Source organism: Halyomorpha halys, unplaced genomic scaffold, assembly GCF_000696795.3.
Source record: "Halyomorpha halys isolate HHAL.00 unplaced genomic scaffold, Hhal_1.1 Scaffold157.1, whole genome shotgun sequence".
NCBI classification, from domain to species: domain Eukaryota; kingdom Metazoa; phylum Arthropoda; class Insecta; order Hemiptera; family Pentatomidae; genus Halyomorpha; species Halyomorpha halys.
Genome location: NW_027114029.1, coordinates 823,993 through 850,729, shown reverse-complemented (window position 1 = coordinate 850,729; position 26,737 = coordinate 823,993). Strand labels below are relative to the sequence as shown.

Sequence of the window (26,737 nt, the reverse complement as noted above, 5' to 3'; positions counted from 1 at the left end):
AAAAACTATTCAGATTCTTATTTATTTTATTTTTAATATTTTTAAAATTATTACAATATATATATGTATATATATATATATGTGTGCAGACTGAGACGCTTAGATGTTGTCTGTTGATTTTCAGTATAATAAACAATAGAGAGAAGTTGTTTTGTTTTTGATGTTATAAAAATCTTATGTTCCTATAATCTATTTGTGGACCATATGTTTGCCGTAACACTTAGATTTAAAACGTTTCCTGATCACTTAATATACTTCCTCTTAATAATCTGAATTTTGAGGTGTAAATACAAATAAAGAAATATCTTCACAATAGCCCCGAACTGGAAGTGGGTTCCATACACTTATTTCTGATTCTTTCAGTTCGAGGTATTGTAACTTCATGATTCATTTGATGAATTATGACAGGTATTAATTTTTTTGGTTATTGTACCTGTAACATGAACATTTATGTCATGACATGGTTTCCATCCTGATATGCCTAATTTTCTGTCAAGTTTATACTTTAAATCTTGTCAGTATTCAAGCCAGGTTCGCTCAGCTAGCTATCAGACCTGCTATGCTCTGACCTTGCTCCATAACGTTTGAGTTGGTTAGTTGTTTAAATTTAATAAATAAACAAATAAACCAAGATTTTTCAAAAAAAAATTCTGATTGATCTATCTGTGATTTAAAAGGACCAGTGTACCCAAGTAATGCTTTAATCTTTGACCAACTTATTTGTTGATCTATTTTATTTCATATTTGTAGTCTAAGTACAAAAGGTGTTAGTTTCTAAAAGGTTTATTTAATAAATAAGTGTTTTATACTTTTTAATTTCATAAACCATAAATGAATAATTACTGTTCAGGAAATGTGCAATGATTTCGGCTCATTATGGAATGAGTAATGATTTTGATAACCTCATTGTATCTCTTTGCAAATACACCATGCTTCATTACTCTCCTGAGGTAAGTTTTTATTATTAATTATTTTTTATTTTATTTTATTGTAGTACAGTTCACTTTCAATAATTCCAATCTCTGGGAAAATAGAAAAATTCGAGACTCTCTATTGTTCGACTAATTGAGGTTCAATGTATCAAGGTCTGAAATGATCAATTTTCAGTTATAAAGGTCCCAAGTTTTTGAGTTTCTACTTAAGTCATAAATCTGTACCAAGGAATATAGGTTATTAAAGAAAAATATCTTGAAATATAGTTATTAGCTTTTAAAAAATAAAAACATATATATATATATAATATTTTGGTTTGATGAAAAAGACCAAACTCTCATCCCTGCCAGGTTTTTTTTTTTTTTTTTTTTTTTTTTTGGAAATAATGGTGTACTATATGGATATGAAAAGAAATAAAGTGTGAGCTTTCTTGAACTTCAAAAGCTAACATGGAATTGGCTCTGTAATAGAAACGTTTTTGTTTCTGCATTACTTCTACCATTTAAGGACACAGTCACCAAGATCAGTAAAGCTTTTACTTTTTGCCTCTCACTGTGTTAGCTAATCCACTAGCTTAATATTCAATTTATTAGCTCAATGTTCATAATCATCCAGATTTATTAAAATTGTAATGCTTAATACTTTAGTAATATTACTTTTTCCTCTAGCTATCATCTACCATCTTGATTGAGCTCTTTAATTCTATGAGCAATGTCTTACGATGATGTTTCAAAGATATTTGGGCTAAAAAACAAAGAATGCTAAGTAGAAAGTAGGTGCCATGGTACTCTGGGATGCCCCTAGCATGGGTGCTGCAAGCAAATACCATTTTCTCAAAATATTAAAAAAAAAAAATAAATAGGTCAGAAAAATAAAGCAAATATAGTCGGCATTCCAGAATTTACTTTGCCTTTATTTTCTTTTGCTATTTAATTGCTCTAAGAATTATTGTGCTGAAAAAGTTTGTTTTTAGTTTTTCAAGTGTTCCGCAAAAATTTTTTAATCCAAGAAAAGTGGCACAGATCAAATTGTTTAGGAACTGCTGTGGGAAAGAAGGGAATTCGAGTTATCAAGGAATTTATTGATGTTGGGGTTATGAATATTCTATATTCACCTATTTTTAAGCTATTTCCTAAAACTACTGATAAATTTGTCGAGATAATACTTTATTGTGTTATGTTATACATCTTTATTCAGTATAATTACTTATCAATTTATTACTATAATTTTGTAGATGATTTATTTATTTTACATTGTTTATTTAGAGTCCGGAGAATCTTACTATAGCTTTTGGGTCAAGCCCTAAGGCTAGGCGTGCTGCTAAAACTGTTTTTGACCTTGCTCATCGCCATGGTGACATCATCAGGGAAAGTTGGAGGAATATTTTGGATTGTATTTTGCAACTGTACAGATGTAAACTGTTGCCTAAGATCCTTGTTGAGGTAATTTAATTAAAATGCTATTGTATATTTAGGTTGAATGATTGTTTATAAACAGCTCTTGTTTTAAGAAATAATACATTTTTATTTAATTTCTCATTATAAGATGTGCAAATGAATTAAAAGTTGAAATTTTCTGTTTTTTATTTCAGGCTGAAGATTTTATTGAATTAAGCGGTAAAATATCTCTTATTCGTGAAGATATACAACTGAGCCCTAAAACTGAAACGGGAATCCTCAGCTCATTATATTCTTACATAGCTTTAGGAGCAGGTATTACTCTTTCCCATTAATACCATTACAAGTTAATAATAGCCTGCTTATTATAAGTTATTAAATTTAAATAAAGTATTTATTTACTAGAGACTAATACTCAAAAAGGACCATCAGTTGAAGACCAAGAGGCTATTAAAGTTGCTCAGAATTGTATTAGGGAGTGCCACCTTGAGCAGCTTATAACAGAATCTAAATTTTTGCGCATTGATTCTTTACAGCATTTTGTGAAGGTATTTTAAATGCTTTTTATTGTTCACAGTGTAATAGACATAGAGAGTTGAGATGAATGTATAATTACTTGTTTACTATTGAAATAGATAGGACTAACACATTTAATTATGAGGAGTATCAGAAGTTGAATTTAATTTATGGATTAAAAATGAGATGAGAAGACCATATTCAATCTAATTATTAACTATTTATGAGGAAAAAATGGTCTGACATCTCCATATATTAATCTACAGTCAACTATTTACACCTCATTGTTATCTGTTTAAATATATATCTCTATACTATATATTAATCTATACTGTTTGAGCATGATAATTACAAAAACTATCACTCTGATTTGAAAAATTCTGTTTGGGTTATATTGACTGTTCATTGAAGAAGGTTTTAGGCTAAATAATATCATGTTATGAACGAAATATTAACCATTAACAATAAATATTTGTGAATTTGGAGAATTGTAGGAAGTTCAGATTTTATTATCGAATAATAATAATATAGTAGAATATCATTTGCAATCTATAAATAAAATGCAGGAACATAGGTTTTTAACAAATTCTAGTCGACTTAGCAAAAGATTATTTTCTCACAGATAATTTATTTTTAATGTGATTAGTCTCTTTCTTATTTCACATTGATATTGGATGTTATTCTTATAGATTGTGAAGTTTAAATTATTTTAATGAGATATTGCAATATGTCTTGTAATTATGGATCAAGATATGCCTTGCATGTTTCATTAACAATTTTTTTTTTTTATTGTTAGGCACTTGTCACTGCATCTTATGGACCTGAAGGCCATGTTTCACTTGGTACCTCCTATAGTGAAGACACTGCAGTATTTTTCTTGGAACTTCTTTTGAAAGTTGTTATTCAAAACAGGTATTCTAGCTCAAAACTTTTTTTCAATAAATCTAAAAAAGAATAGATAAAATACAAAACAGACTGTAGAAAGAATGGTTAAGTTATGGAGTACAAAAAAAAAAAGAAAATACTTAAAAGTCCAAAGCCTGTGGGAAAAAAGGCTGTTATATCACCCTAGTTTTTGAATTCATTATTGAAAACTACATACAGTTTGAAGTAAAAATTGATGAGTCTGCCTATCATGTTCAGTAATACTTAAAAATGGCAGCGGTTTCCAAATATATCAAAAAATCCATTTTTTGAGTTATTTCCTACCTCTTAGTTTTTTACCTAAATAAAACTAGGGTTAGCACACAAAGAAACCTATCTGCCAAGCTTGTGTTGTCCCACTCGTTGTGCAGACATAATCAAAAAGTATATTTGAAAGGCAGTTATAAAACGATTGAAAGTAATGTTTCTATTTATTAATATTTAGTATTATGTACATTTTAGAGTTTAATAATTAGTTAAGGAAATCTTTTTTTCACTGTAGTGCATGACAATGGGAACAATAAATTTGCGAAATGTCGCCGTAACGGTTGTTTTATTATTTATTGATCTTTAACAACCTAATTACATATATAGATTGCTATTTTTGTGACTGTTAATGATATATATTTTCAATATTTAATAAATATCTGATGTGTAGTTATAATGTTTAATTATTTCTATTTCAGAGATCGTATTTCCTCAATTTGGTGTTCTGTAAAAGAGCACATCTATACCCTGCTTATGGGCGCTGCTGCGTGTGATCACCACTTCTTAGTTGAGAGGTCTGTGGTTGGTCTCCTCAGGCTTGCCATCCGTTTGATGCACAAAGAAGAAATGGGACCCATGGTATATAAAAGCTATTATACTTAATTTTGCTCTTTTTGATTTACTAAAAGATTTCATACCTGAAAAGGCTTAATCATTCCATACAAAGTATTTTTATTTGTATTTTGGCCAGAAGATGGTTGCCTGAAAAAAAAAAATGAAAATAAAACTATGGATAATATTGGTAACTCAATAGTAGAATCTTTGTTTTTCATGTTTTGGAAAATAGCCTGTTTTTGAAAATTGGCGAATATATACACCTCCTGTGTCAAGAGTAATTTAGTATAGGCAGCCCGCAATTTATGTAGTCCTTAATTTATTTTTATCCAAATAATTACTTGATTATCTTTGCTGATGTGCGTATATTCAGTTTCAAACTTAACTACTTCAGAAAAAATCCTGACCATTATACATCACATATTTTTTCCCTTCAATTTATAATAACATATAAACATCATCTGCGAGGTAATTGTTCATTTTTCATAAATGCACTACTACAAAACAAATATATATATTTTAACAAGCTTGTATCCTAGTTCGATTTTGTTCCTATATAAATATATCTTTAAAAAAACAAATATATATAATTGAGTATTATTATGTCTTCATTTGTATAATATAATATGGACATGATAAAAAATTATTACACTACCAAGTGTAATAATTTTTTGGAGTTTAAATAATTTTGATTGTTTTTAATTTAATTTTCATATTCAGGTATTGCAATCTCTTCGTATGCTGCTACTCCTTAAAAGTTCTACCCTATCACGAGTCTCTCGGCAGATTTCATATGGTACATTTGAGCTGTTGAAGACATCGGCTGCAAATATTCATTCTGCTACTGATTGGGCCATAATATTCACACTTCTGGAATGTGTTGGTGCGGGAGCTCCTCCTCCCAAAGTCGTTTCCAAACCTCTCAGTTCTGCTGAATCAGGTAATAAATAGAAATTTAGTTTTCATTATGTCTCATCTGAAGCTAGCAAAATTAATTATATCATCTTTTATAATTTGTTCGAGAATATAATTTTTGTTGTTTTAAACAATCTTGATGTATGGTTTTGTTGTATGAAATGTTAATATATGCTTCTATTAATTAATATATTAATACCATCTGTGCTTCTATTTTGTTAAAAATAAAATCACTAATTAATTGTGTTTATAATTTCTAATTTTTAGCTAACATTAAATATTTCATCTTTCAACAAATTGTTGAAGTTGTTGGTTTTTAAACCATTTACTTTAACAATTCATTTAAACAATGAATCAAGAAAAAAGCATTACAAAATAACAATTTTTAAAAATATTTCATTAATTTAAATTTGTTAGGAGGTGCCCGTTCAGAAGGAGAAGTGCAGGTGGACAGCGGACTAGGTAATGAGAGGGGCTACACTTCTGATTCGGAGCTGAGCAAAGCTGGTAGTGTTCCTTTGTCACCCAGCCTTAGTCCTGAGGCTCCTCTTAGCAACACTCCTACCGGCTGGATTCTTGTAATGTTTCTCAAATGGGATTTATTTTATATGCATATTTTTTTTAATTTTTAATTTAATTTTATTATGCTTACCTAATTCTAATTCAGCTTATTAAATCAGGTGGGGCGAGAAGGTGAAATACAACCGGTAAGTTGTGTGAGGAGAGGAATGCTGCCAGAGCTGTCTCGGTATGATCCTTTGTCGATGGTGAAGTGTGTCGACAGTTTGTCTTTTCTCGTCAGGGATGTTGTTCATATCACACCATATAATTTTCATGATTGTATTCGCTGCATTAGGACTTTTGTTGAAGCTGCGGCTAATACAGGTGAGTATTGAAAAGTTGAAATATATTCCATTATTAGGTAGATAACATTTTCAAATTGGAAATATATAATTTAGCAAATAAGGATAAATTCGTTACTTTGTAATTATAATGATGAACATATTTAGTTCCCATGTTTCTTGCTGTTACATAATTTGAAATTTAATTTAAATATAACTAAGTCTTCTAGACTCTCAAATGTCTGATAATTTCTTGAATTGATATTTTTAGGATAATCCACATTGTCGGCTAGAAACCTTTTATTTACAAAAAATCCTCAACTATGATTTTAATTGTTCATATTATTTAAACTAGTGGTCATATTTATATAAGTAAAAAAAAGTATTCATATCCCAGCCAATATTATTTAGTCATGGGCTATTTGCAATATATCTAGTTAAGATGCTTTGTACACACTCGTACTTCTTTTTAGCATTTTTGAATTATGGATGTGTTTAAAAATTTTGCATAAGGTATGCATAAGTTACTCTAAGAATTTGATGTATACTTTTGGAATTTTTATTATTTTCCCAATTATTTCCTCTAAGAATTTGAAGCATTTAATTGTATGATTAGAATTTTTGTTTGTATTGTCTCTATAAAAATAAATCTAAATGATACCTACATCTAATTAATACGAGTAAGCTGAAACATTGATTTGAAAGTCGGCTGGATGCGCTTAACATTTTAATCATATATCAGTATTTGTTTCTTAATGAATTGAATGTAGTACCAGAGCACAACTGGAGCCGATGGGCTTAAACTTGTGTAGATTAATTCTTTATAGTTAATGGGTCAAAAGTAAATTCAAATTCTATTAATTGCTTTATTTAGAAATGAATCTTTTGTATTCTTATTTCTTCTATATTTTTTACCAGTTGAAAGGAAAAGCAGAAAATCTGGAAGGGATACAGCAAGGCAAGCTAAGAGGAAGAATACGAAAAGGAGAGAAGAAAGAGGACTTAGCCCCACAGGGAGTGCTTATGATGCAGATGAGAGTGACCCTGAGGATTCACCTGGTTATCAGCAAGTTTGCATTCAGGTAGTTTGTGTTATTTATTACAATTGAACTGCCTTTTTACTTTTACTAACCCATATACGTAATATATGTTAAGGTACGTAAAATATTGTATTCAAGTCAAATTTCAAATTAGAGTTTTCGACGGAAATATGTAACTAGGTTAGTAAGTGAAAATTGTGTGATGGTGCACTGTGCCAGGTTTTTGGGATATGCGGTTATTTTTGTTCAAAGGAGTACAATGTAAATATAGCACTTAAACACAATCGCTTCACATTTTAATGTTCAGGATTTATCTAAGTGGTGCAAATATTTGACAGGATATGCCATAAAAACTAGTGAAAACTTATCTTGGAAAAATAAATTGTGTGAATAAAAAAAAATTGTTTTCCATTTGATTTGTCATTTAAATAAGATAATATAGGATACAGTTAAGACTAGGGTAATCTTAGAAGGAAAATCAATTCTCTCCTTTTCCATAACTGGAGGATGTATGGATGGACTAACACAATACAGAGCCATGACCCATCATTTAATTAATGATGATTCATAATTTAATTAACCTAATATAGGTTACAATTAAGGCTAGAGTAATCTTGGAAAAAAGATTTAATTCTCTCCTTTCCTATAACTGGAGGATGTGTGAATATATGAACAGACAATACAACAGAGCACATAAAACATATTTCATTTAATACAGGAATCACAAATTAGTTAATAGATTTAAACAAAAATTTGTGAAATAAAAAATGTTTAGAAATATATTTTATTTTTCCCTAGACATTATAGGTCTCAAATATGCTCTTGAATTTAATTTAAAAAAAAATAAAAATAAATAAATGGTGAATAATTTTTTGGTGGAAAATATTTTGTTTTTTAATCTGTATAGACTGTGAAATGTATAGGAATGAGTAATAGTACAAATAGATAAGAATTATGGATGGTGCAAATGGTTATAAATATTTGTCTGATGACATTATTTTCTAGTATTTTTAATATATTGCCATTATACTAGAGACAAATTATCGAAGATGTGACATGACGTAGTTGATAACATGTACTTTATTCTTAGCAATTCACTAATAAATTACTTATCCAATATTTTGATAGAATATTTTCATTTTTAAAATAAATAGTTACTTTCAATAGACTGTGTAGACAACCAAACCATATTCCATATTCATGTTTCTTTAATCTGAATGTGAAGAAATAGAAAATATTTGTACATATAAAATTTTTTTTTTTAATTAGAGGTGAATGTGGCGATATTTTTATATTTATAGGGATGGTGGAAATACTAAAAATCTGGTGCGGGGTACTAACAATGAGAACTGGTTATTTTTTTTAAATAATAAAATTAAAGGTACTTTCGAGAAAATTTGTTTTGAAAATTCAGTAGCTAAGCCCTGTTAGACTATCTCAATGAGGAAAAGATTTATCTGATATTAAAGAGCACATAATTGCTCGTTGATTCAACAAGTTTATACAAAATCGTTAGAGCCGTTTTGGAGAAAATCGATTCTATAAAGTGGCACTTCCGGTCAGTTGATTTCAGCAAAAAGTTGCTGTCGTACCCCAGGCATATACCCACCTTAAATATGTAATTTCTGTTTAGTACAGCTTTTCGTTTTTTGAGCTAGCTTAACCACATCCACTTAGCCCATTTTGCGAAACTTAGTTATTTGGACAGAAATGCATGTAACATTAAAATATTCATCTATACAGCCAAACTGATATTTGTTAAAAAATGAAAAGTCCATAATTTGATTTTTTAAAAAGAAATTTGTGTCCGAATTTAGAAATTTGTTTTTAAAACATTCAACTGTTAACTGATATAAAGGTGACTACAGAACGTAATGCATTTAGCTCTAGAAAGGAAACATTTAATTTAGAGTTGATCATGACTCTATCAACTCCTGTTCTATGTGTTTTTGAATTGGAATGTGATTCAATGAGACATATAAATTTTTAACATGTCAATTGTCTGTTCCAAAAATAAAGTGAACTTGTTTAATCATAAATATTATAATCATGGCTAGAATAAATTTAAAACTAACATTAACTTTATTGTATTCAAGTGGGTGTATTCATCTACCATTTGGTGGATGTTTGAAAGGTAAAATATGAAAAATCAAGTAAAAAGCATATTGATAGAACATTTGGAGGACATCTTGGAAATATTTAATAAATATAGTATCAGAACTTGTTCTATAATTTTATTTATTATATTTAATACATATAGTATCATAACTCTTGTATATATTGTTCTATGTTTTTTGTTCATTTTAATTTTATGTATTCATTTTTATTGTTAAGAAATGGTATATTATTTTACCTCATTATTTTTTACTCTGAATTATTCCTGGTTTCTAAAAAAATGGATTAAAATATTTTGAAAAAATTAAATGGTGTTATTTATTTAAAATTTAAGCAATTTATATTATGAAATTAATAGTTAAATATTTCAATTTATGTGTTATGTTGTTTCATAAATTAAAACTTTTTTCAAAGGTTTCAATTTGTTTTATAAAATTTATTACTACTATTTAGTACAATAAGAAATATTTAACCTAAGTAGCTTCTATGAAAGATATGTTATAGAAATTATATTAAACAAGTTGGAATAAATTATATTTTTGATATAAACAAGTTTCTTTATTGTATAAATAATAGCTGCTAATATATATTTAAATATTTTAAACACATTAATAATGTATGATAAAGATTTTTCTTTTACTTATTTTAATCAAAATAGTTTAGTAGTATTTTTTTTTTAAACTTACTTTTTCTGAATTATCATAGTTTGTTAAATTAAATATTATTATTTAATTAACACCTTTGTTTAACATTGATTTCATAATTATCTCAATTATAAGTTATATTAAAAGTTGAATTGGGTAGGACGTTTTCGACAACATAGGTAGTCTAATAATGATACTTTTAAATAAGTTTGATCATCGGGATCATCTGAAGCTGGTGGTAGGAGGAGATCATCTTTCTTTGAGTCTTCTTCCCATTTTGCTTCTCCTGAACTCTTATCATTGTCTTCTTGTACATCATCGTCTAGCTCATTCTGCAGAGGGATTCCAGTTTCCATCAATCTATTTAAAATAAATCATATTTATTTCCTGAAAATAGGTTTTTACTATAGTAGTTGATTCTAAGACTAATCTTACTAATTTTCAGCTACAATTCAATTATTTTTTTTTCTTTTTCGGCCAAGACTTCCATTGGAGTCCTATACTGCCTAACCATGGTTGGGGGGTCAAAGTTCTTCATTTTGTGGGACCGCCACTCAATGAAAAAAGTCAACGCCCCAGGCCGGATTAGAACCGGCACCGCCAATAGACATCAAATTGGTAAGACTGTGTCTTAACCACTGAGCTATGGGCTGCCCTACCAGCTACAATTCATAATATTTTAAGTTTATTTTATAAATATATTAAGAAATACCATTAAGAAGGATATGTAAAATGGATCCTGGTTGGTCCCTGTATTAAGTTAAGTTTTTGTTGATTTTTAGGAAACTAATAAAAACAATTCATGAAATACTATATGTATTTAATGGATATATAAAAGCTGTAATACAGTTGATTTCAGGAAGGCATAATGGAAAGTTCTATGTATCAACGATGAATTTCAGAAATGGAAAACTTAATAAAAATTAGGGAACTTTTATTTAAAATGTTAGGTTGATGGTTCATTTTAATAGACTGATAGTTGTAGCAGAAGAAACCTTACTAATTGAGCACACTTATATACAGTTGGAAAAATGTGTTTTCTCTATTTTGATGATAATAATAATGCAGATATTTTCTAGATTTTATGGCAATAAAAATTCACTCGATTCTATTTTAATAATTATAAATACCTTGTATTGTATCTCAAATTTGAATTGCGAAAATAAATTTAATTAGTGTCATTTGGTATAGTTTAATGTCTTTTGGATTCCATAACTATTTGAAGTTGATGATTGGAGTATCCTAGGAGACATTTTCATGAATTTTGTGTTACAAAACTGGTATTACATAATCATGGATTGGCCCCTAAATATGTATGTGGTGTTAGCAAATGGAGGTCATTTTAGGTGTCAGCTCACCATTAAGATCAGAAAAAAATATTGAATCAAATTTTTAGATGTAGACCTGTGTTATTAACACTATTCATATATAAAATATTTCTTGTCAGTTGTTCTAAGTTCATGAGATGTGGTTTTTAAAGTTTCTTTTGTTCTGCACTTTTTAAAACATAATACTTAAAACAAAAAACACTTACATTTAGAAATGTTTTTCTTTTATTGTTAACAGATTCCAGCTATGTGTTATGTAATATTAAAATAATTGAACAATGTTGGTTGCTCCTTATTTTAGTAGGCATTTTCATTTTAATTGGCTGGTTAAACAATATTTTATAATCATTACAGGCATTATCAAATAATCACCTAAACATATGGTGTGAATTATTTTAGATAGACATATGTTCTAATTAAATGAACTGTGTTTATTCTTAAATTATTTTATATTTGCTCTGGAAGCATAATGACGTAAATGTAAAACTTTATGAAATTGACTGATGATATGCATCATCAATATTAGTAGGCTATGTCGCTGTTCACTCAGTGCTAAGTAGATTATAAAGAAAGTTTTTATAATTATAATTAAGAGGTGTCATGATCTATAAGTGCCTAATTGAGTTAGCAATATAGTAAATGAAATATATTTCTGTTCACTTACTGCCAAATAGATATTCTACTTATCTTGTTAATTTATTCAATAGTTTAATTATTATTGTGATATATAGTTAAAAATAAAGTGTCAATTTGTATTGTTCTACCAATTGATTCTCTTCTAGTTTCTGCAACTTTTTCATCAAGGTTGCAACAAATATGAAACACTTTACAGAGTCGAATTTAACCAACAACAATGGTCTACTATTATTTCATTATGTATAAGTGAGTTCATGTCCTTCCGCCCTATTGGAAATAAGCTCCCTGTTCTCTATTCTTCAATATGTCTTATTGGGTTATTGATGTGACTTCCATGAAAATTACTAATTGATCAGAAATTATTTATTTAAAATAAAATCTGAAAAAGTAAACGTATTAGCAAAGTATAAATATATTTTGATCATTTTAAATTTTAAAAATATATAGCTAAACTCAAGAATGTTTGAATTTTGTTTAAAATTTTGAGATGGAGGAATATCCCAAGAATGCAAGGGCCAACTTCATGCCTTACATTTACACTTTTCCCCAAAGAAAGACAATGATAAATAAATAGCTGAAAAAAAGTTTTTTTTTCATTTATTACTTACTCCAATTTTTTACTTATTATTTATTACTCTCCTTATTTATTTCCTATTAGGGCAGTAAGTGTGGGTTTCCTATCTTACAATATGAGATCTATTCTAACTAGAGTGAAGGGGTTTAGATTTACTGTGTGGGTTCACCATCCATAATATCCAAGCCTGATTAGAATTTCCATCATCTTCCAGCTCGAGGATGCTGGGTAACTGCCTTAATATGCTCAGCCTTCACAACCACGGCTGTAAAAGTGCTCCATTATTTCTAGTGGACTTAAATAATGAACTTATGTTTTATATAGTCTCTGATATAATCAAACATAACTAAGTAATACAAAAGTGACATTACTAAATATAGTAAGTAAACACGACTAAATGAATTTAATTAGAAATAAGAATAACATTTTTGAAAATGAAGCATAAAAATACTTACCAATTATAAACTCATCCTACATATTTTAATGTCACTCCACTTCAAGACAATGGTCATAGTATTTTTCCAAAATATCCATATTATATTGCAAAACTAAATTAATTGTTAATTGTTTATTTTTTCTAAATAATTTTCACTTTAAAATATCATTCAAGTAAATAAGGTCATTATTTTTACTATTTCAACTACTTTTTTCTTTTTAATCTATTATATTTATCATTCAATTTTATTTTTCTGCAACTTACCTACAGTGGTTTAAGTTACACCTTTAAGTAGGGCATCCTTTAATTCTTATAAAATTAGTTCTAATGAACTGTTTATACAATTTTGCAGCTTTTAGAATTGATGCATACCCTTCACACAAGGACAGCTCAGATCTTCCGATGGTGGGCTGAAGAGACTGGACAGAAAGAAGTGGTAAACCCCTCCTACTGGACTCCAGGTTGGTGCCCTCTTCTCCAAGGCATATCCAGGCTTTGTTCACACCCTAATAGAGCTGTAAGATAATTTAATTTATTCTAAACTTTTATTGTTTTTTTTTAAATGGTTCCAAGGATTAAAAACTGGTGTTTGTTTTAGGTAAGGATGTCGGCGATAACTTATCTGCAAAGAGCACTTCTCATGCAAGATTTGCAATCTTTGTCCGGGGAGGAATGGGAAGAATGTTTCACCCAAGTACTGTTTCCACTCCTCTCTACTCTATTAGCAGTTAATATTCCAGCGATTGAAGAAACAAGGATAAGGGCAGCCACTGTACTTTCCAAAGTATGTTAATCTTGTTTGGGATATTATTTCACATTTAAAATAGATATATTACCAAGAGAAACTTTTAAAACTGACATCATACCTATTTTAACCAAAAAATGTCATTAAGAACTAGATTTTCTATGCAGTAAAAAATTATATAATATGCCAGAAAACAAACAATGTAACGTCATAAGTATTCAAGAATTGTTATATGTGCATTCAAAGACCCCAAATAAGCTATTAATTTATGTATACTATGGAATCTTGGTAGTACAAACTTTACTAGTCCAAAAGTCTGGTTTATTGGAAACCAAAATTAGGGTATATTATTTGGGATTCTAAGAAAACTAAGGTTAAAATAAAACCATACTTGTACTATGTAATATAAATTGTATTTCTGAAAATTCCAAGTTAAACAAATTACTGATCTATTTCCATAATTACTGAACTACTTAGGTTAGAAAAAATATGTTACTTTTATATCAAAAAGAGAAATACTTCTCCGTTAAAGCCAAATTATGCCAGGACATCCAAAAAATGGTGTTTATTGCAGTCGCTAAGGAGTGTTTCTTTACTTAGTGTGGTACTACATGAAATGAATCCACGGCATCTGAATTGGTTACCTTCTGCTTACTGTCCTCCATCTGCTTCATCTTTAGTCTCATCTGAGACAGTGACAAGTTGTTGACATCTACAAGCATTCATTTCCTTACTTAATGTATTTGTTATTGGGACAGTTAAGCAGCATTACGAGTTCTCATTTTGTCTCCATATTTGGTTATGTTTAGGCAGACCTTGTAACATTAATTGTGTGATCAAGTATAATATTATTTATGTGATCACACATTATTATGTAATTTAAGTTTCTTTTGAGAAAGATTTTGCTTTATCTGGAATTGATCCGATCCTAATCATTTTGTAATATTTGGATTCCGCTGTATTATGAAACTTACTTTTCGTTTCTGTCTTGATATTTTTATCTGGATCAGGTATCTAAGTTATTAAGAACAGTCATGCACCCCAGAAGGAACTCCGGATCTGGAGACAAAGGGTAGCTGATATTACAGAAAATTTATATTTTTCTACAGCTGGGCTTGAACCTGGGTTAACTATATTAAGGAGTTGATTGTGTTACCTACTGAGCTTCTCCACTCCTTAGAACTGATTGTACAGTAATAAATAAGGAATATATGATACTCTTTTTTCAGGAGAGCAATACTTAGATAGCAATATGCAATGGTATTAAGATTGGCCCTCACATCATGGCTCAACTATGGTTTTGTGATAATTGTTTACCTATGTTTTATTTCATGAAGTTATGACGTCTTGTAAAAATATATTTTTTTGTGGTATAAGGTGTTCCTGCATCATCTGTCTCCTCTGCAAACTCTGCCTAGTTTTGCACAGTTGTGGCTCACGATACTTGATTATATGGATAAGTACATGCACGCAGACAACAGTGACCTACTTGTAAGTTCGTTTTAACTTTTTATAATCATGAAGTACGAAAATTCCTTTTATAATTTTACATTTAATGGGATTGAAATTTGCAGTATGAGGCTATTCCTGAATCATTAAAGAACCTCTTGCTTGTGATGGACTCAGCTGGTGTTTTCAATGGATTAGATGGGCGCAACGAGATCTGGGTCGTCACTTGGGATCGGATTAGCTCATTCCTTCCTGACCTTCAGTCAGATCTATTCAAAGATCATCTACCAGGTAATTTTTAGGGTATTGATTGTTTACAAAAATTTTATGGAACGTATAAATAATGAAAAAATGTTAATTATTTTATTTAAACCCCATTAATTCAATTTTTTTTTTGTTATTATGAAAAGTTGTAGATGCCAATGTACTTGAAACAAAGGAAGTTCTAGAAAGCCCTAAAAGTGATACGGAAGTCGTCCAAACTGAGCAGCCAACAATGCAAAGACCTCAAGGTTCTCAAGTTGTACAGTCACCACCTCAACCTCCCTCGATGCCTAAGTAATTAATTTTGTTATTTATTAAGCCTGTCAGGTTTAATATGTTTTGGTATAGTGATATTATGATTTTTGTTGGAATTATAGACAGATTTTTATTTTTATTGAAAATTACTTAAACCTCGATAAAGTTTATCTTTTCAAGTTTCTTAGTTATTGATGTATCAATTTTAGGAATATTCATTTTGGAAAGTTTTTTTTCTTGTGGCATTACCATTTTAGCTTGATTTAGAACTTTAATTTGGATATAAATTTTTTACTTGTGTAGTGCTTTTCTTAAGAAATTTTCAACTCTTGAACATTGATAACCAAATATGAACATGAATACATGTATTAAACTCCTTTTTTGCTTCCACAACTCTGAATGTAGGGAAGGTTTGTGTATTTGAATTCTTATGTAAAACAAAAAAAAAAAAAGTTTTTGTCAGTATAATCAAAAATTTAGCAAAGATATGCTTAATTGGTAATGTTTAATTATGGGTATACTTCAACAATATTTAAACATTGATGAACACGGTTTCCCATGGAAACTCATTCAATTTTAGTTTATTTATGTTTTAAAAATCTCCTGGAATATTGCAGATGCTTGTTTGTAGGAAAGCAAAAAAAAAAAAAAATCTCAAATAATATAAAACAAAAAATTAAAATACAATCTTTATTGGACCAACATAACTGAAGATACAGGAAGGAATTATTGTATTGGTCTTAGGAGGCAAAGTGCAAAGTTGTGTGAGTGAACACACCAAATATTTTTAAATAAATGGCAGCAGATCTCAGCTTATTCATCTCAACTTGACTATGATATAGTTTATAATATGAACTTATACTTGTTAATCAATGAAATTTTCATAAAAGCACATAAAATAAAATTTCTATTTCAAGAGGAGGCTGATAATCACTAGAAAACAAAATATGGCATTAATTATGTACCTGAAAGCTCCCTCCAAATGGTTTTAACTAAGATAAATTCTGCTTGTCTATATAGCAAATTTTGTCTAGTTTACTATCCATGAGATTGATACTTAAATAGACTAAACTTCAATTTTCCTATGGTTTATGGAAAACCGTGTTTATTCAAGCAAATATGTAGGTTAGATACCAACATAATTCATTTTTGCACAGTAGTTACTGTTTCCAACTTTTGAGTAAAAAAATCATAATTGTTTTAAGTTGCTAGTCAGTCTATATTCATTTTAGAAACAAATTGAAAATATTAATTAACTTATAAATATGTTATAGAAATAAGAACTTATAGTAGAGTAAATAAAATGTTAATACCATAAAGAATAATTATTTTCTAGAAATTTGTTGTTAAAATCTTATTTGTTCCCACACCATACTTTGAGAATTTCTCAAAGTAGTCTCTTGCGTTCTTTAGAAATCTTTTTTAGCTTAAATGTTTCTCATTAATATAATGTTTGAGGGTAAGTTGGTCAATTTCACGTATGGTCCTTCATTAAACTTCTTCATTACTTTTGAATTATTCTCCTCTAAATGATTCTTTAAACAAAAAATTGTCACTAGAGGACAATATAATAATATTATTATTTGTCTATTGTGGTTCTTATTAATTAAATGGACATTTTAAAACGTTTTTTAGACCTGGAGAAGCAGTTGAAATATCCGGACCTACAACTAACAATAATGTTGGTTCACAGAATTGGCAGCCCCCTGCACCTGTCTACCCACACCTTGAACAGGTGAGTGTCTTCATTAGAGATTTTTTTGTTTTTGCTTAATAGTTCTGTCTGATTATGTCATAAGAAGTTTTTGATAATACTCTTAATGAAACAAGAATGAATAAATAATAATTCATTATACATATATTTTTATATCTTATTTGAGACTGGTTGTATTATTCAGTTATTACAAAATATATCCATATAGTCTGAAAAATTCTTTTATAATTAAATTATAAGATTAAATTATAGTATATGATATAGTAGTATAACATAATTTGCTAATCAAAGAATTTATCCAATATATAAAAATCAATATTTGTTTGTCCGTTCTTTATGCACTGCCATTCTGTTCCTCCAATTGAAATCAGGCTTTTTGCTTGCTCAGGTTATAGGCCATTCGAATTTTTTCAGTAAAAAAAATATCAACAAAATTAATTATTTTTGGTGCATAGCTCAGTAAGTATACTTTTTTTTCATTGTCATTACATGCTATTTTTTTTTTTTTCGTTTTTCATGTTTGGATAATGTTATTTCTGTGGTTATTAAATTATTAAATATTCTGAATTTTTTTAATAATCACTGTAAAGCTGTGAAATTAAAATTAAGATTGTCCTTTATGATGCCCAAGTTGGCCAAAACGTTGGAAATGTGATATGAATTGATAAAGAGTTGTAACTATATGAATGTATTTGGTTATAATTGAATAATAAATTGTTAATAAAAAAATCTTCCCCGGCTTTTATATTCTTCTACCAACCATCTTTGATTCCGTTCTCCTTTTGGTACTGTTACTGTTGTTCTTTTTTAGTTCCACTTTAGATCAGCTGATAATCTAGCACTATGCTCTGTTGGAAAACAAAGTCCTATAAATTGCATAATACTTTCCATTATTAAAATTTTTATTTGCAGATGGTTTCAACACCTATTGGTCCATCAAGTCAACTCCCAGTTTACTCTGGATTTGCGAGTATGCCGCATCAGCCCCCTCCCCCATCGGCCCAATTTTTCTATCAGGACATGGTATGGCTTAACAAAAAATACTAATTTATTGTTATAAGTTCTCATTTAATAATTATATGCCGTAGACTACCAATAATTATACTTTGGTTGCCTTCTTATTATTAACTAGCTGTGCCTCATGGTTTCATACGTGATAAATTTGAAACATTTGTGCCTGTTTTATGCACATGATAAGTAGGTACTTGAATGAGTACATCTGATTAATTGAATAAAATCTGAAGTTCATGTATAAAAAAGAAAATAGCTGGTAACAAAAAAACCAAAAAAAATGAACTAAAAGTATTTTCCGAGAGAAAACATTCTTTTCTTAAGTTGACTCAGTCCAAATTGCCCATATAGAAATTTTGTATGAACATTCATTCATTTACATTAAAATTTTATATGAAGAATAATTAGGGCCACATTCATACAAAAGTGTTTTATTACACAGTTACTGCTCTGTTCCTATGGGTTGTAATGTGATGCTATTTAGCTTAAAGCCTTCCTTAATAAATGGTCTATCTTAATATAAAAAGAGTTTTTCAAATTTGACTGGTATTTCTTGATATTAGCACAATCAAACTAACTGTTTAGCTTTATTTAATATAAATTAAAAAAATATGTGTTGAAATTTCTTGGTTTCATCTCAGTTTCCTGGCAAAAATATCGTCTTTCAGACATTTAAAAAATTTTATGTAAACATAAAAATTGATTAAATTAGTTTGTAAAAAATGTATAGTATATTTAGATATTGAATAAAGGTAATCTCTTTGAATTAATTAAAAAATAATATTGTGATGCTTTCCGCTTAGAAGATGAAGGTCACTTGTTTTTATATCAGCTTCTGTGGTTAAGAATGACCTCTTTTATGATAATATTCTTGGTCAATGAGTGCAACCAGAAACCAATTTTATACTATCAAAATAATTTTATTCATTTAAAAAATGTAAAAATTAAAATAAAAGTGTAATGAAAATTCAGACTAATAGTAAAATATTAATTTTAATCTTACATTTCTGTAAATTGAAAAATTACTTTTACCAGTATAAAGACAATTAATTTCTCTCTAAAAAGAAAAGGGAAAAAGTTCTGTTTATGTTAGACACACCAAAATTTCAAAGCACTATTTCAACTTTAAGTCCCTCCGAACCCTTACTCAAACATCCTTACGTCAAGGAGCAGTACTTTCACAACATCCTATTCCAAGCTCCTGATCCTAAATCCAAATGGAAAATCCATAAGAACTTCTCCGTTATGAGCTCTAAATACTGTCCATATTACCCAGTTGATCTCGACGAGCTTAATGCTTTCTTTACTGCTCCTCCTCCAACAACTTTATGTGAATTTTCATTTTTTCACATTTCTGAAATCCTATTGGATCCCAATAACTTTTATTTCTTAAATTTTTCTCAGATAACTTAATCTCAGCAGTCCTCAAATCCAGAACTAACGATTACGGTCCAGATAATATTCCTTTAAAGATCATCAAACTTTGTCGCCTTCCTTTGTCGTTCTTCCTGTCTTTCTGCACATTTATAACTTCTCCCTTCAAAATTCCATTTTTCCCAAAGTCTGGAAGAAAATCCTGGTCTGACTGTTGAACAAAGTACCTTCTCCTTCTTCAGTTTTCGACTTTCGGCTAATATACATTTTATCCAATTTGGCCAAGCCACTAGAAAGAGTAGCCCACTCCCAACTTAATAATTTCTTGAGCAAAAAGCTCTCCTTAATCCTTTCCAATCCGGTTTTCGCTCTCAACATTCCACACAATCCACTTTATTGAAAATATCCCAAGATCTCCAATCATCATATATCAATTTTAGTTCTTTTTGATTTTTCGAAAGCATTTGACACAGTTAACTATAAGATCCTCCTCAATAAACTTCAAAACTTTTCCATGTCAAATAATGTCCTAAAGTGGTTTCTCTCCTTCCTGTCTCATCGTTCCTAAACATTCATCATTCCGAATAAACCTCTTTCCTCTCCCTTTCTTCTGACATGAGGTGTTCCTCAGGGGTCCTCACTTTCATCAACCCCTTTCTCCTTTTATATCAACGATCTTCCTGATTCCATTCACCACGCACAATACTACCTATATGCAGACGATCTCCAAATCTATCTGTCCTTCTATCCCTCCGAGATGCTTGAGGCCATCCAAAAGATACAAGATGATATTGACAGCATTAACACATAGGCGTTTACAATGATTTGGTTGGCAATGAATTGATGGGCGGTTACAATGATGAAGCATCAACAATGATTTGAACCTGAATGCTGAAAAACCCAAGGCCATTCTTATTGGTTCCAAGCGCCTCCTTCATTCCTTCCTTTACTATCCTCTACTCTTCCTTAAAAACCAACTGATCCTAATACTAACCAAACCTCTGCATCATTGTAATAAAATAAATAGACATATATTGATTAACTTTATAAACAGTAGTCAAGCCGATTTCCCAATGTAATTTCATTTTACTTACTGAAAACTTGTAAATGCTTGCCAGACAAAAATCTTAATGTATGAACCATGCGTTTATTCTTAGGGGACATGTCCCAGAGTAAAATTATTTTTTCATTTCATTTCAAAAAGGAGAAAATTAGTTAGTCATAAATGAGGGTTAACTAATGTTGTTAAATATTGTTGTTGGATGCTCGTTATTATATGAGGAATCCGAACGCAGAAAAAATTTGGTTATATGTAAATCTTCAATAATGGTAATATGTTTTTATTAACTTACCCTAAGTACCTATTTCCTGAACAGTACCCACAGTTTCCTTGGTACATAAATTTGGTGATAATGTTTATATTAGATATTCCACAAAGGAGGGTGTTCTTGAATAGCACTAATTACTAATGTTCTCGCTTTGTGGCACTGTTATGGAGAATAGAAGCGATAATCTCATATTGATGGGGTTCAGCCTTCGTTTGACAGGCTGATGAAATGGCTCTAACCATTTGAGCATTGGTGTGCTCCAATGCTTTTCCTGTGTTTAAGATCAACTGTTTATACATGGTCATACCCAGTTCAAAACAGTCTGTACCTGGACAGAGGATTATACAGATCTCATATATATATAAAATAGATAATAGATTATATTAAAAAATATAATCATATTGTAAAAAAAGTTTAGGTTTACTTTAACAGCATTGTAGTAGGTTATTATTTTTTAAATCAAAGTATTGATTTAGATGAAAGAATACTTGTATTGCTTATGGAAGTTAAAAATGAGAGTATCATTTTTAGAGACTTATTAGTTGATGTTCTTATAATAAGATTCAAAACACACATTTAATTTTTATTCTAAAAACAAAAATATTGCTCTTTACTCTGTTATTGAAGCTCTACTGGAATAAAATGTACTTTATAATAATAATTTTATTTTGTTTTAGTCCTCTTCAAGCCCAACTAATATGACCCACAATTCTGAGCAACCCGCAGGTATACTAAGAATCATATAGTGCAATTATCAAAGTAATATTTTTATTTATTTATTTATTTTTTAATTTATTCCTGCATTGATTTTATCAATAATGTGTCTAATATTTTCTAATGATTAATTCCGTTTCAGTTGGAGGTTCTTTATTATTAGCCTCAGCCGGAATGGAACCCCCAAAGCTTCCCGTAATATCTCCTCCGACTTCTTCATGAGCTTCATATTAAAAGAGATTTTGTGAAAATTTTAAATGATAATCCTTAATGGAGTTAGTAAACTTTACATGTTTCATTCAGTACAAAAAGTATTTTGTGCTCGATGCTATTTGTCTACATGTATGTTTAACTAATTCAATAATTGTATTTTTTTAATGTTTAAGATTTATAAATTTATTTTATAATATCACTATTACTGATTGCTCATTGATGAAATAACTCACTGTAAATTTCATTCTTTAATAATTGTAATGTGTTATTTAATATCCTATCTTCTTTTCAACTGTTTATAACCATTAGCTATGCCCAATTTTTGTTTATTTTTACCTCATATTGTTTTACTTGTCTTTATGAAATTTACCTTTCAAGATGTAAGTAGGTAAATTTGATGAAGATGAAGGTTTGTAGTTTAATAGCTATGAAGTTGATATATTTTAATGTTAGTTGTTTTATATGTTAATGTTTATGGTTTGTTATATACTTCTCTAGGCTGGAAATACGAAGAGCCTAGTTTGTTGATTATTGTTATTCTATATTAATGTTTTTTTCTTTGTTAGGTGATACGAATATGAATTACCTTCAAAATGGGCTAGAGTGTCTCTCATTTGTTATCCTTGCAATTAAATGTATCGACTATCAATTGGAATATATCTAAAATTAAAATTATATTGTAATTAAATACTTTAAGTGTTACATTATTTTTAAATTAAAGGTATTTATAGTAGCACATTCCTATTATAGTAAATATCAATGTATATAATGAAGACATATTTATTTAAATGAGCTTTTCAGTTTCCTTTTTATAGGATACTGTTAGCTTGGACTTTGTAATTTATTTTAATAATTTAAATTTCAGAATTTGTAGATAGTTTCTTTATAAGAGAATTCTCATTTAGTTTTATATATTTGTTGATAGTGATCAAATCATTCTGTATTAAAATTCTTTCTCTAATTATCAATGTTTTTCTCTTGGAGTTATATTTATGATGAAATCTTCTAAATGATATATTATCAGTATTACTTTGTGCGATTACTGACTGTAAATAAATTCTTTATCTTATTAGTTGTTTTACTCTATGTGAAGTAGAAGAGCACCTATGAAAATGTATAATCAAATGAATAATATACCAAAAAATAAAGTTAATTTGTGTTACGTGGTTACTTTATCCTTAACTGTTTGTTTATAATTTTTAATAAATTTTCTCAACTCCAATTCTTTCGTAAAAGCTATATTTACATTTCTAAAAATACTAATGAATTAGAAGATGTTTTCCAGTCTTTGAGAACCCCTGATGAAGATCAGAATTGTTATTGATTTGGATTTTGCTTTTCAAAATCCTGGTTATAATACAAACAAAATAGTGTTTAATTGACATATTTCAATATTTGGAGGATAGGTACTATGTCCTTTTCCTCATACCCCAATATTGTTGGGCGAGTCAAAAATATTAATCTGCAAAAGTGCATTTGGTCATTTACTGTTCTTAACAAAAAAAAAAATTGGTGGATATTTCTATCTTCCCCAACAATAAATTGAAAAATTAAATGATGAAAAGGGGACAGTGTCTCCGAAATATTCAAAAAATAAGAATTAAAAATTATTGTCTTTTTATTATGATCTGGAGGCAAAAAATAAAAATTAGTGTCATTGTATGAGATCAAAATTTGCAACCAAATAATATTGTTCAATAAAAAAAATAGTTAATAACATATCAAGTTGATTGTTTTCTCATTTGATGCAGTAAGTAAAATTACTGCAAGGTATGACATTTCATCACCTAATAATCATGTTTTTAATGTACTCTTTCATTTTTAGTTATAAATAAATAAAATATTTTGATGGTAGCTTTTTTTGATTGGGTTATACATTTTTGCTTCCCAGATGTAGTGGAACATCTATTTTTGAGTAAAGAAATAGGTATCTTTAACAATGGAACTGATGCTACATTGTCAGGGGTTTTATTTTTGAAAACTATTTAGAAAATGGGCCCAGAACAAATTTTTTCACATTTCTTAGAATTTTGAATTTTGAGGTATGCTTTTAAAGAAATTGTAAAATGGGTGCTTCCTACTTTTTCTGCGGATTCATACATTGTTAGTTAACCTTAAGCTGGAGAGAAAGTGATAGTCAAATCAAAAGTTGATGCTTGTAGACTTAGAACTCGTCCCACCATATCCATTCTAAACTTTGTTTAATTTCAGTCATTCTTCAAGATGACTTGTTGCTTGGTATGAACTATATTTGGGTTGTTATTTCATGTGTTATTGTACCTCTGGATACATACATGGGTACATATTAGGAGTGGCTTGGCAAGGAATGCTTGAATCGAAAATTTGTTGTTTTTTCTAATTTTTGAGACTAATTTTTTTAAAAAATGCAATAATTGAATTTGTTGGCTTAAAAATAGTAGCAAAAATTTGTATCTGTTTGCAAACAAGAAACATTGAAATTTAGGATATTTTTCTATAGTAAATATGTTAATTTTCAAAACCAATAATATTCATATTTGTATATCCATTAGTAGTTAAAGAATTTAATTAAAATTATAAAATGTTGGTTTAAATAATTTAAAAAAACAAAAAAAAAAAACAATAGGGATGCCTGAAACCTTACCCATTCAGAAACATCTGAAATTCTCACCTTCTCAGTTAAAGGTTATGATAGATTCATTTTTAGTAAAGAAAAATACATTTGTTGGATGTCAAATGGCTTGATCAGAAAATAAAAGTTATAACTAACTTCCTATACAATAAAAATTAATTTTAAAGATAAAATTATTATATTTTTAGTATCTAAATATATTTGTTGTTGCTAATTAGGCTTAATTCATCATAAGATGCCATTGTGTTATCCAACTAAGATGGAAAGAGTAGTACAATATTTATGTACCATATTATGAAACATGAACTTATCACTTTATTTCGTATAGCTCACTGTGAAATTTTATGAACCAAGACAAGAGCTTAAAGATTACTAAACAAAAAATGGATCACTTGTATATTTTAAATTAACGCATCACTTAATTTAATCAGTTTTTATAGGGTTTAATCCAGGCATTAATATTATTTTTCATATAAACTATAATTTTATTTCACAGTTTTTAACAGGATAGAACATAAAAAAAAAACTTTTTTTAACATCCATGGTAAATGGCATATAATAAATATTTAAAATCTCATTATAGGAAAATGAAAAACAAAACAATGTAGATAATACTGACTGATGGGAACAAACATTGAGGACTAGTTAATATTATTATGCCTAATATAATCGTTACAATTTGTTTCAGAATTGACATTTTTTCTCTTTTTCCAACATATTCCCAACCTATATTGTATAAAAAGACTTGAAAATATTATATATCAATGTCAAATTGCTAAGATTCAAAAAATAAAACAGTAAACATTCATGTAAGCAACATTAAACATTATATAATTATCTGGAAGTATTTTTCCTTAAATTTCTCTAATTGCATTTTGTAATTTATGTCTCTAAAAACGTTTTTAAATGTTTAATGGTATCAACCAAAAAAATTTACTGTTTTATTTTTTGATTCCTATTATTTATATTATTTTAATTGTTCACTGCTACGTATGTCATAAATTCCACATTTTTATATATTTTCTCATTTTATTACCTATGACATTCTTTCTATGAATATGTCTTATAAATTTGATACCATATATACATATATGAGACTGTCAAAATTTACATCTTTAATACGTCTTTCATATTTTATACATACATGTTCTTAATTTATATTATATTTTGCTATATTAAATAATTTAAGTAACGAAATATTGGCAAGTTTTATCACAATAGTTTTACTCGCTAAATAATATTAACTTTTTGGCACAAACACAAGGACAGAAATAAACGAAAGGAAAGGGCTTCCTTCTGGGTAGGTATTTCCGAATTTCCTGAAAAAAAGAAAAAAAATTTTTTTAAATAGTTGCAGCTCGCTTCATTATAAATTTTAATTTATCATTCAAAATAATGAACAAATAAATTAAATTCGAAGGATGAAAATTAAACTATTTTATAATTATTTGCAGAAACCTAATTTTATGATTACTAAAAGTTTTGGAATTTGAACAATTAATGATTTTTGGTATATTTAAAAAATGAATTAATTTTAAACATTAATATATAATAATTAATACAATGCAAATTAAAATAATTGGGATGTCTTCAATATGCTTCTCCCAATGTCCTGCTTGAATAAGTATTTATTCCACTTAAAATACAGAAGAATTAGTAAATATATATTTTTGAGAGCTTTAGCTGACAGCATCAGCAATATAAATGCTTGATATTTTAAAGTATTGAGTGTTGGATAAAACATTCATTTAAATAAATTTCCTAGTCAGAACTTTGGTATTCATATTTTCAAGATTTTTGTGAAATTTGAAAATATGAATATTATTGATATTGGGAAAACTAAAATTATCAGCAAAATTGATACAACCAAAATTTAGAACCAATTTCCACTTTCTTTATACTTCACAAAATGCTCTTTTGTAATTTATTTATTTCTA

The 26,737-nt window shown here is 28.5% G+C and overlaps 2 protein-coding genes across 9 annotated transcripts in view; one reads left to right on the top strand and one right to left on the bottom strand.

Annotated features, from left to right (window-relative positions):
* garz (Sec7 domain-containing protein garz) overlaps nucleotides 1–23,371 on the top strand; it is a 39,553-nt gene extending 16,182 nt beyond the window's left edge. For 3 of the 8 annotated variants that reach the window (XM_014417430.3, XM_014417425.2, XM_014417427.2), the window contains 20 exons: nucleotides 851–950; nucleotides 2,199–2,375; nucleotides 2,525–2,645; nucleotides 2,736–2,878; nucleotides 3,643–3,758; nucleotides 4,457–4,616; nucleotides 5,313–5,532; nucleotides 5,925–6,085; nucleotides 6,188–6,392; nucleotides 7,268–7,431; nucleotides 13,475–13,639; nucleotides 13,721–13,906; nucleotides 15,245–15,358; nucleotides 15,442–15,607; nucleotides 15,727–15,874; nucleotides 17,471–17,570; nucleotides 18,462–18,572; nucleotides 21,940–21,988; nucleotides 22,119–22,318; nucleotides 22,756–23,371. In XM_014417430.3, coding sequence (XP_014272916.1) covers nucleotides 851–950; nucleotides 2,199–2,375; nucleotides 2,525–2,645; nucleotides 2,736–2,878; nucleotides 3,643–3,758; nucleotides 4,457–4,616; nucleotides 5,313–5,532; nucleotides 5,925–6,085; nucleotides 6,188–6,392; nucleotides 7,268–7,431; nucleotides 13,475–13,639; nucleotides 13,721–13,906; nucleotides 15,245–15,358; nucleotides 15,442–15,607; nucleotides 15,727–15,874; nucleotides 17,471–17,570; nucleotides 18,462–18,572; nucleotides 21,940–21,988; nucleotides 22,119–22,198 — 2,686 coding nt within the window. In that variant the 3' untranslated portion in view covers nucleotides 22,199–22,318; nucleotides 22,756–23,371. Of the gene's footprint in view, nucleotides 1–850; nucleotides 951–2,198; nucleotides 2,376–2,524; nucleotides 2,646–2,735; nucleotides 2,879–3,642; nucleotides 3,759–4,456; nucleotides 4,617–5,312; nucleotides 5,533–5,924; nucleotides 6,086–6,187; nucleotides 6,393–7,267; nucleotides 7,432–13,474; nucleotides 13,640–13,720; nucleotides 13,907–15,244; nucleotides 15,359–15,441; nucleotides 15,608–15,726; nucleotides 15,875–17,470; nucleotides 17,571–18,461; nucleotides 18,573–21,939; nucleotides 22,022–22,118; nucleotides 22,319–22,755 lie in introns of those variants that run through there. The other 5 variants (XM_014417426.2, XM_067051272.1, XM_014417431.2 and 2 more) reach the window with 5 other exon arrangements.
* A 1,922-nt stretch (nucleotides 23,372–25,293) lies between these two features.
* LOC106678722 (zinc finger CCHC domain-containing protein 24) overlaps nucleotides 25,294–26,737 on the bottom strand; it is a 53,765-nt gene continuing 52,321 nt past the window's right edge. The window contains exon 7 of the mRNA XM_014417424.2: nucleotides 25,294–26,119. The gene's annotated coding sequence lies outside the window, so the exon portion shown is untranslated. The remainder of the gene's footprint in view (nucleotides 26,120–26,737) is intronic.